The sequence below is a fragment of the Stomoxys calcitrans genome, chromosome 5 (genome assembly GCF_963082655.1).
Source record: "Stomoxys calcitrans chromosome 5, idStoCalc2.1, whole genome shotgun sequence".
NCBI classification, from domain to species: domain Eukaryota; kingdom Metazoa; phylum Arthropoda; class Insecta; order Diptera; family Muscidae; genus Stomoxys; species Stomoxys calcitrans.
Genome location: NC_081556.1, coordinates 30,814,513 through 30,824,866, shown reverse-complemented (window position 1 = coordinate 30,824,866; position 10,354 = coordinate 30,814,513). Strand labels below are relative to the sequence as shown.

Genomic DNA, 10,354 nt, shown 5'->3' with positions numbered 1-10,354 from the left:
AGGGTCATAGGCCCATAAAAGCCACATTTATTATTCGATTTTGCTGAAATTTGGGACAGTGAGTTGTGTTAGGCCCTTCGATATCCTTCGTCAATTTGGCTCAGATCGGTCTAGATTTGGATATAGCTGCCATATAGACCGATCCTCCGATTTAGGGTCTTAGGCCCAAAAAAGCCACATTTAGTATCCGATTTTGATGAAATTTGGGACAGTTAGATGTGTTAGACCCTTCGACATCCTTCGTCAATTTGGCCCAGATCGGTCCAGATTTGGACATAGCTGCCATATAGACCGATACTCCGATTTAGGGTCATAGGCCCATAAAAGCCACATTTAGTATTCGATTTTGCTGAAATTTGGGACAGTGAGTTGTGTTAGGCCCTTCGATATCCTTCGTCAATTTGGCTCAGATCGGTCTAGATTTGAATATAGCTGCCATATAGACCGATCCTCCGATTTAGGGTCTTAGGCCCAAAAAAGCCACATTTAGTATCCGATTTTGATGAAATTTGGGAAAGTGAGTTGTGTGAAGCCCTTCGACTTCCTTCGTAAATTTGGTCCAGATCGGTCGAGATTCGGAATGAAAGGTGGTTTACATATATACCCGAGGTGGTGGGTATCCAAAGTTCGGCCCGGCCAAACTTAACACCTTTTTACTTGTTTTTATTTCCGCACATAGAGAAAACTAGTAAAAACGTGCTAAGTTCTGAATCCTGGAAACCCACAACCATGGATTTTGCAAAAAAAATTACGAAAAATGAATTTACTTGAAGGACATAATTTTAGTCTACGTACCAAATTTCCGACTTACTTTACTTTAATTGGCTATGGCAGAACATTTGTTCCACTAATTGAACGTAGAATACGTTCCAAGCGCCTCGATCTTCTGCGCTCCTTCTAAAATCTCTGACACCAAATTTCAAACTGTCTCCCACCACTTGATCTTTCCACTGGTCTGTTGGCCGCCCCAGTTTGCGTGTATCACCTTGTTTGCCATCAAAAGACATCTTTGCTGGAGCTTCTTCATCCATTCTGACAACATTACCTAGCCAACGCATCCGCTGTATTTTGATGCGTCTAACTATGCTATCGTCGTCATACAGCTCGTGGTTTACACGATGCCTATATTCTCCATTAACGCAACCTAGACCATATATTTTACGAAGGATTATTCTCTCAAACACTCCAAGTACTTTCTTATCTACCTTCGCAAATATCCATGCTTCAGAGCCATACATCAGCAGGGGTAGTATCAGTGTCTTGTGTAGTGTAATTTTCGTCTCTCCAGAGGTGCCTTTGCTCCTTAGCTGCTAGCTCAATCCAAAGTAGCCTCTGTTAGTCAATATTATCTTTCGTTTTATTTCAAAACTGGTGTCATTTGTTTCGGTTACGGCGGTGCCGAGGTAGATAAAGTTGCGGTTCTCAACTTTATTCATTTTCTTTATCTGATCGGTTGTGCATGTCGTTTTGGGAGTTGAAACCATCCATTTCATCTTATCTCCATTTACTGCTAGACCCATTTTTACTGACTCTCTTTCGATTCTTTCAAAAGCTACAGTTATTACTTCTGGTGACCGACCTATGATGTCAATATCGTCAGCATAGGCGAGTAGCATATGTTTTTATGTGATTAGTATGCCATATCTATTCATATCTGCATCTCGTACAATCTTCTCCAGCAGAATATTGAAGAGATCACACGATAAGCTGTCTCCTTTTAATCTTTCACACAGTACTACTCGACTTATTCATCTTTAGTTGGCACATACCGTCTTGTCTCCTTTCATGTGTACGGGACACAGTATGCTGATGTTCCAATCATCGGGTATGCGTTCTTCTACCCAGATTGCGCAGACAAGCTGATGCATACGCCCTATCAACCTGTCGCCTTGGGTCTTAAATAGTTCATCGGGTAACCTTTCGGCTTCTGCTGCCTTGTTGTTCTTCAGTCGTGTCACTGCTTAGACCTCATTCTGACTAGGAGGTAAACATTCTATACCATCATCAGGGATTGGTTCAGTGGTATCCTCTTCGCAGCCAATGTCGGACACTAGCAGTTGGGTAAAATGTTATTTCCATATCCTCAGCACGCTATCTGTGTCAGTTACCAGATTTCCTTCTTTGTCTCTGCAGGAGGATGTGCCTGTGCTATAGGTTTGATCTTTAATTCTTTGGCAGAATTTCCAGACTTCATTCTGACTACTGTACATCTCAATTCGCTCACACTCACGTCTTTCCAATTCCTTTGTCTTTCTGTGGAACAGACAATTTTCCTTTTCTGCCCATCCTTCATCTGGGGCGTTGCTACTGATTGCACGGTTGCTCTGTATGCCGCATTCTTGGATTCATCTCGACACTCTTGGTCGTACCATGGGGTTCTTGGTGACAGGTTCAATGCTGTCAACCAAGAAATCTTCACACTTAATCTTGCATTCGTCAGAGAAGATGGCACCAGTGGAAGGAGAGCTCCAGTAGTAGTTGTTAATTTGTAAAATGCCATAGTCACGGGAACCATTGGAGTTCTAAGTTGGGTGTGGCAAAATGATAAATAAATGTTAGAATTCAAATGTGGTTTTTGGTTTAAATGGGGTTTGCAACAGGTCAGCTTGGAAGACTTATGTTCTCTGTAAGCGTCAAGCTCCAAGTTACTGATTTTTGATGTAAAAACACTGTGCGCCACAGCACATAAAACACACCAAACTGTCGTTTTTCGGGATGCATCGATGACTCTTCTACCGCATGTTGTTGTTGTAGCAGTGTGTTGTTCACTGAGGCGGTTGACTTTGCCGATGAAGGACTCCATCGGGTCAATCCGGTACGCACAACCGGCTGCCATGAGATTGTATTCATTTAAGGCGAAGCAAGCCTCATCGCATAGCACTAATTTTGAAAATTACTTTCAACGATTCAACGCAAAGGAGGGCACCGTGGCGCAGAGGTAAGCATGTCTGCCAAAGACGCCGAACGCATGGGTTCAAATCCCTGCGTGAACATCGGAAAAATTTTCATAGGTGGTTATCCCCGTACTAATTCTGGATACATTTGTGAGGTATGCTGGCATGTTAAAAATTCTCCACCAAGTGGTGTCGCCACGCGGCACCCCGTTCCATCTTGGTATTAAAAAGAAGGTCTCTGGTCATTGAGCTTGAAATGATAGTCTGACTGAACTTATTGATATAGGAGAAGTATACCCTGTTTCTTAATGGAATGTTCATGGGAAATTTAGTAATTTCAACGATTTGCAGTAACTGCTCGGTTGTGAGTTTCTACATGGTGAAATGGCAGAATATACTGAAAACTTTTCACTTCCACAGATGACGTTTGTACACAATTTAACCAGTGCCCGTCACCCCTACAAACTTCAATCACAAAAAATCATCTTCTATTGTATAAAAACTAAGACAAATGTTTTGCATTTTTTAATATTTTATTCACAAATCATTCAAAACCAATTTAGAAACAGCTATCAATGCTGGGCAAGGTACCATCACAATACTTCCAGGTGGACCAGGCAGTCCAACCTTGTTGTTTCAATACCAATTGGGCGCACTTGACGGCGGGTTCAATGCTGTCAACCAAGAAATCTTCGCACTTGATCTTGCATTCGTTGTAGGAGAAGGCGCCAGAGGGAGGAGAACACCAGTAGTAGTTGTTGATCTGGAAAATACCATAGTCGCGGGAGCCATTAGAGTTCAAGGAGCCAACAGCCTTGGTGTTGTACGAGGATTCGTGTTCAGCAATGCAAGTCCAACGAGCCAATTGATCCTTGGGAACACCCAAGCTGTACATGGCCTTGGCCAAGGAGCAACGGGTGTAAACCTCACCAAAAGCAGGTGCCACCAAGAGGATAGCAGCCAAAATAGCAAAAGTGATTTTGAACATTTTGTTGGGATACGACGAAAATCGTTTCTATGAAAATGTCGCCATAGCTCTGGGTTTTTATAGTAAATCATGTTGATGATAAGGCAGACAGGTTGTTTAGATAAGCGGTTTGTGTATGGGAAAAATGATAATATTATTGGTATTATCTTTAAAGCTTATATAATAATTAATTAGGAATTACTAAAAAAATCAGGGAATAGGCATATTATTTTTTTTATCAAAATGATATCTTAAAATGCTACCAAAAATTTATAAGCAAAACACAATTAATTGATATTTAGTGAACTTTGACTATTTAAACCCAATTTTATTATACAGTACAAACAAATGTGTTAATAACTCACACCACTATTGTGGTCTAGAGTACAATATATTGGTGAATTTCTTTTTGAAATCCAAAAGGAATAGATATGGAACCAACCTGCATGCATACCGATCGACACAAAATCCCTTCCTGATTCGATTTAGCTATGACCCGATGTGCTTCGCTACATATTAAAACGCTTTAAATGACTTTCATTCTAATCCCGTTGTTCCGTTTGGTATTCATGTCCATTTGGCATATAATTTTAGGGTAGGGCGACCCCCGGGAATTGACCTTAATTTTTATATAATTTTCGTGTTCTACTCTCAAACGCCTTTCGTTTGAGTCCCATCTTGTCCCTTTCAATGAACATGTCCATTTGGTGCATAATTTTTGGGTGGGGGACCCACCGGGAAATAGATCCCAAACTGTCCCGATCAGCATATATGTTCGTTTGGGGGAGATTTTTGGGGTGAGGTGGCACCTTTGTGACCAGACCCCAAATTTTTATAATTCGAATTCAACTTCCAATTACCTTTCATTTGATACCCATATTGCCCCAATCGGTAAAATTTAATTTTTGGACCGGTTTTTGCGGTGGGGCTCACCGGAATAGGGCGTCCCTACGGTTTCATTTGATACCCATATTGCCCCAATCGGTAAATTTTAATTTTTTGGGCCGGTTTTTGCGGTAGGGCTCATTGGAATAGGGCGTTCCCACGGTTACTTGACCCAAAAGTTTAATACGTATTTTGTGTTTTTGAGTGACCGTATGGTGGCATAGAAAATTTAACACAAATCCATGCACCCATCTCCGAGATCTGGCGTTTTTGAAAATTGTGTTTAGGAGGAAGGTCCGCCCCCTCACGTATACCACAAAATGAAGTACCCTATTTACACCGGGGGCTAAACTCTACCATTTGTAAAAATTTCATGAGAACCGGTTGAGCCATTTTTAGTCTATTCGGAATAAACAAACAAAGCGCAATACTTTAATATTTAAATAATAGAAGCTGAATCCCTCCCGCTCTGCTGCGCCTACATTATCACCACGCAAAAACATAAGTTTCTTAATTACTACTATATGTATCTCCCCAGTACAATTTGTTTAACTGCTACCAAAGACCTTTTATTGAACCCCATATAGCCACGATTGTCAAATATTCACATTTTGGGAGGTATTTTGAGGGGTAGGCAACCTCCTATCACTTTAACATCATTTTTGATGCCATATTCTTAACATACTCGCTTTATATATATATATTATCATGATTGCCTAATATGCCCACTTGGGACGGTTTAGGTTTGGTGCCAGCCCCTTGGTAACCGCACCCATTTTTTGATATTCGATAATCATAATCGAATACCTTTCATTGGAGTCCCATATTGTCCCGATCCGTCCAATTTTTAGTTTGAGCGGTACCTTTGGTGCCGTTATGGGCTTAGGCGACGCCCTAGGTATGTGAATCCAACTACTACTCCTACTCCTTTTTAGTTGAGTCCCATATTGTCGCGATCGGTCAACTTTTGATTGCTGGCGGTACTTTTGGCGCAGTTTTAGGCTTGGGACGGCTCCCTAGGTTTTTGTACCCTATTTTAAAAATCATATTCATACTCTACTCCCAAATTTTATTCACTTGAGTCCCATATTGTCCCGATCGGTCCACTTTTGATATTGGGCGGTCTTGGTTTTGTGCCCGCCTAGGTACTTGGACCTAATTTTTGATACCATATTCGTATTTAACTCTCAAATGCCTTCCATTTGAGTCCCATATTGTCCCAATCGGTAAATATGTCCTGCTGAGGGGTTTTGGGGACAGGGGAGGCCCATCATACCACAAGGAATAAATGTTAATGTCAAATTTGTACTCTGCTTTTAAATATCTTTCATTTGATACTCATATTGCTCAAAGCGATAAAAGTGTCCTGTTGAATGGTGTTTTTGGGGGTGGGGAACCCCCCGACACTTAGGTTGACATTTTTATGCCATGTTCGTACTCTACTCTTAAATATTTATCATTTGATACACATTTTGTCCCAATCGGTAAACGTGTCCCTTTGGTTGGGTTTTGGGATGGGGCGTCCCCCCAGGTTAGGTTAGGTTTAAGTGGCAGTCTGCCATCAAATTCATTTAAATGTTTTCGTCCATTGTAATACCACAGGAACAGAAGAAGGAAGTTGCCTTCTTTTTAAAAAGCCCAATAACTTGCGAACGCTCTCCAAAAAATGAGAACCTTAAGTGGAACTCCTTCTGACTACTAGTGCGGGACACACACACACACACAAGGTGTTCTATAGTCTCTTCTTCTTCGATGTCCTCACAGCTTCTGCAAAAGTCGTTGCTGACCACCTTCAGTCTGTCAGCATGTTTTTCGATAAGACAGTCACCTGTCATGACGGATACAATGACTAAGATGTCTGTTCTATCCAATTACAGCAAAGTGGTAGACCTCTTCAAGTCTTGATTAGATCACATAGTTTTGGAATGCTAACAGCCCCCTCTTTGTGACCATCTATTATTCGTTGTCCTTCGGGCTTGGTCCTGAAAACCTAGCTTACATGTCGCTAGAGGCATACCCACAGATTCTAGTATCCCTGAAATGTGTAGGGTAGTTCCTAGTCTTGCAAGTTCGTTCGCTTTACAATTCAATAGGATATCTCTGTGGCCCGGCACCTGTTCCTACCGTTGAGCCATCCAGATCGCTTCAAGGTTAGGTTTGGTTAAAGCGGCAGTCTGCCGTCAGACTCACTTAGATGTTTTCATCCATTGTGATACCACTGGAACAGATGAAGGAAGATGCCTTCTAGTTCCTACCGTTGAACCATCCAGATCGCTTTAAAAGCCCAATAGCTAGCGTATGTTCGCATCCGCTAAATTAGACAGGTTCTCAAAGAAATGAGAACTTAAAGTGGAACTCCTTCTGACTGCAAGTGCAGGACACACACACAGAAGGTGTTCTATAATCTGTTCTTCTTCGATGTCCTCACAGCTTCTGCAAAAGTCGTTGCTGACAATCTTCAGTCCGTGAGGTAAATTTTGAACTATTCAGCCATCTCGTTGAGAGATCAGTGACAGTCGAGGGCTGTTTTTGTGTTCAGAAATACATTCTCCAGGGATTTAATGGCTGCCTGGCTGTCTGAGAAGATATTAATACAATCATTGTTATGACATTACATCTAAGCTATTCCACCTTTTCCTTAATTGCAAGGATCTCCGATTGATACACCCTACAGTGGTTGGGTAACCTTTTCGATCTGACCAGTTCCAGACCTATAGAATACATCCAAAAGCCCACCTGTTGGTTTAGTTTGGAACCATCCGTGTAGAAGTCAATGTAACTTCTATTATCAGAGATATCGTAGTTCCAATAGGTTCTATCAGTTCGTCCACTTTATAATTCCCTGGGATATCAGTGTGGCCCGACACCTAGAACAGGTTAATTTTAAACCATCCAAATCGCTTTAAGGTAAGGTTAGGTTAAAGTGGCACTCTGCCGTCAGACTCACTTAGATGTTTTCGCCCATTGTGATACCACAGGAACAGATGAAGGAAGATGCCTTCTAGTTCCTACCGTTGAACCATCCAGATCGCTTTAAAAGCCCAATAACTAGCGTATGTTCGCATCCACTAAATCAGACAGGGTTTCAAAGAAATGAGAACCTAAAGTGGAACTCCTTCTGACTCCAAGTGCAGGACACACACACAGAAGGTGTTCTATAATCTGTTCTTTTTCGATGTCCTCACAGCTTCTGCAAAAGTCGTTGCTGACAATCTTCAATCTGTTCAGCCATCTCGTTAAGAGATCAGCGACAGTCGAGGGCTGTTTTTGTGTTCAGAAATACATTCTCCAGGGATTTAATGGCTTCCTGGCTGTCTGAGAAGATATTAATGCAATTATCGTTATGATATTACATTTAGACCATTCCACCACCTTAATTGCAAGGATCTCCGATTGATACACCCTACAGTGGTTGGGTAACCTTTTCGATTTGACCAGTTCCAGACCTTTAGAATACATCCGAAAGCCCACCTGGTTTAGTTTGGAACCATCCGGGTAGAAGTCTATGTAACTTCTATTACCAGAGAGGTTCTATTAGAAATAGTAGTACAGAACTCTTTACCAAATAGGCAGGTTGGTTACAATATTAACTTTTTTCCTTGCTGCTCTTTCGCTTTGTGGTAAACCGTTCGTACTCGACAATAAATATGGAGATCCCTTTGACGTAATCATGAATCGGACAGCACCTATTGATGTGAGAGAGGTATTCCTTCCAAATTTGCATTTGATTGGCGCCATAGGTGGATGTACAGAGCTCTTCACCACGGTTTCCTCCTTAGACATAACTTCCAGCATATCTAAATAAGAGAATGTTCAGTTGACATTCAAGTCTAATAAGTGTAACGACGAATGCATGTATATTTGTTGGAAATCTATTATCTAAGGTGCTTCCAAAGTCTCTTTACATTTTAACAAATTTACTTTATCATATTTAAAGTATTTTTAAGGATTAAAAACCTATTTGTTTTCAATGTATTAGAAATTGTGTGATAAATAGTGTTATTGCTTTCATTTAATATGCCAAATAACAATCCATAAGAGTTTTCAACTTGTTTGTTTAAAAATGGAGTTTAAAATACGATTTATTTAAAACTAAAAAACATGCTTATTCTTGCAATATTAATCTCTAATTAATTAATGCATATAAACTTAGAAATGTCCATTTTTATGCCTTATCATTAGCATTGATTTGCTATAAAAACCAAAAGCAGTGGCAAAATTTTCATAGAAACGTTTTTCTTCGTATCTTAACAAAATGTTCAAAATCACTTTTGCTATTTTGGCTGCTGTCCTCTTGGTGGCACCTGCTTTCGGTGAGGTTTACACCCGTTGCTCCTTGGCCAAGGCCATGTACAATTTGGGTGTTCCTAAGGATCAATTGGCTCGTTGGACTTGCATTGCTGAACATGAATCCTCGTACAACACCAAGGCTGTTGGCTCCTTGAACTCTAATGGCTCCCGCGACTATGGTATCTTCCAAATCAACAACTACTACTGGTGTTCTCCTCCCTCTGGTGCCTTCTCTTACGATGAGTGCAAGATAAAGTGCGAAGATTTCTTGGTTGACAGCATTGAACCCGCCGTCAAGTGCGCCCAATTGGTATTGAAACAACAAGGCTGGACTGCCTGGTCCACCTGGAAGTATTGCGATGGTACCTTGCCCAGCATTGATAGCTGCTTTTAAATTGGTTTCAAATGATTTTGGAATAAAAAATATTGTCCAATCTGTTTAAATTTTGTCTTCATCTTAACATAATTTCTTTGTTGGGAATCTAAATTTTAACGAAATTGTTTGAAAATGGACGGAGGTTAAGGAGGGTCAAGGCTTTAAATCAGAGAATAGGTATTGTGACAGATATATCAGAATATGGTTCGATCTGTGGCTTTTTTATGTATCATTTTATCAAACGCACCTGCTTTCTATAAACATAGACTTCTCCCCCTCTAAATAAATACTGGCCAAACACACACCAATAAGTTCTCTTCCAAGAATAAGTTCTTTGATCATTCAAGGTGCAAGTTAATATCATACCACCCAACCAATATCATTGCTCCCACCATATCTGGTCTGCACATCCTCTGAAATTCAAAGCATAAGATCAGTGCCTATATAGCCCATCTTCGAACTTAACTTGCCTATGGAGAAATGAAAAATCTTTGCAAGGTTTCGGTTCAATATCTCTATTTTTAAAGACTATAGCCTGATTTCAACTGAGGAGGCCACCGTAGCGCAGACGTAAGCATGTCCGCCTATGACGCTGAACGCCTGGGTTCGAATCCTGGCGAGACCATCAGAAAAAATTTTCGGCGGTGGTTTTCCCCTCCCAATGCTGGCAACATTTGTGAGGTACTATGCCATGTAAAACTTCTCTCCAAAGAGGTGTCGCACTGCGGCACGCCGTTCGGACTCGGCTACAAAGAGGAGACCCCTTGAGTTTAAACTTGAATCGGACTGCACTCATTAATTTGTGAAAAGTTCGCCCCTGTTTCTTAGTGGAATGTTCAAAATTTGCAGAAATTTGCATTTACAAATGGAATGACAAAATGAATATACCACCATTCGTCCGTGGTGGATACAAAAAATGCAAAATTTAGTTTTTTTCGGAAA

General features: G+C 40.8%; 2 protein-coding genes across 2 annotated transcripts; one reads left to right on the top strand and one right to left on the bottom strand.

Moving 5' to 3' along the window:
- Positions 1-3,437: 3,437 nt before the first annotated feature.
- Positions 3,438-3,912, bottom strand: LOC106091207 (lysozyme 2-like). The gene has a single exon (XM_013257674.2). The coding sequence runs from the start codon at positions 3,880-3,882 to the stop codon at positions 3,454-3,456; it is 429 nt and encodes a 142-aa protein (XP_013113128.1). The 5' UTR covers positions 3,883-3,912; the 3' UTR covers positions 3,438-3,453.
- A 5,053-nt stretch (positions 3,913-8,965) lies between these two features.
- LOC131998155 (lysozyme 2-like) lies at positions 8,966-9,430 on the top strand. The gene has a single exon (XM_059370492.1). It carries the CDS (start codon positions 9,002-9,004, stop codon positions 9,428-9,430), a length of 429 nt encoding a protein of 142 aa, XP_059226475.1. The 5' UTR covers positions 8,966-9,001.
- The last annotated feature ends 924 nt before the right edge of the window (positions 9,431-10,354 follow it).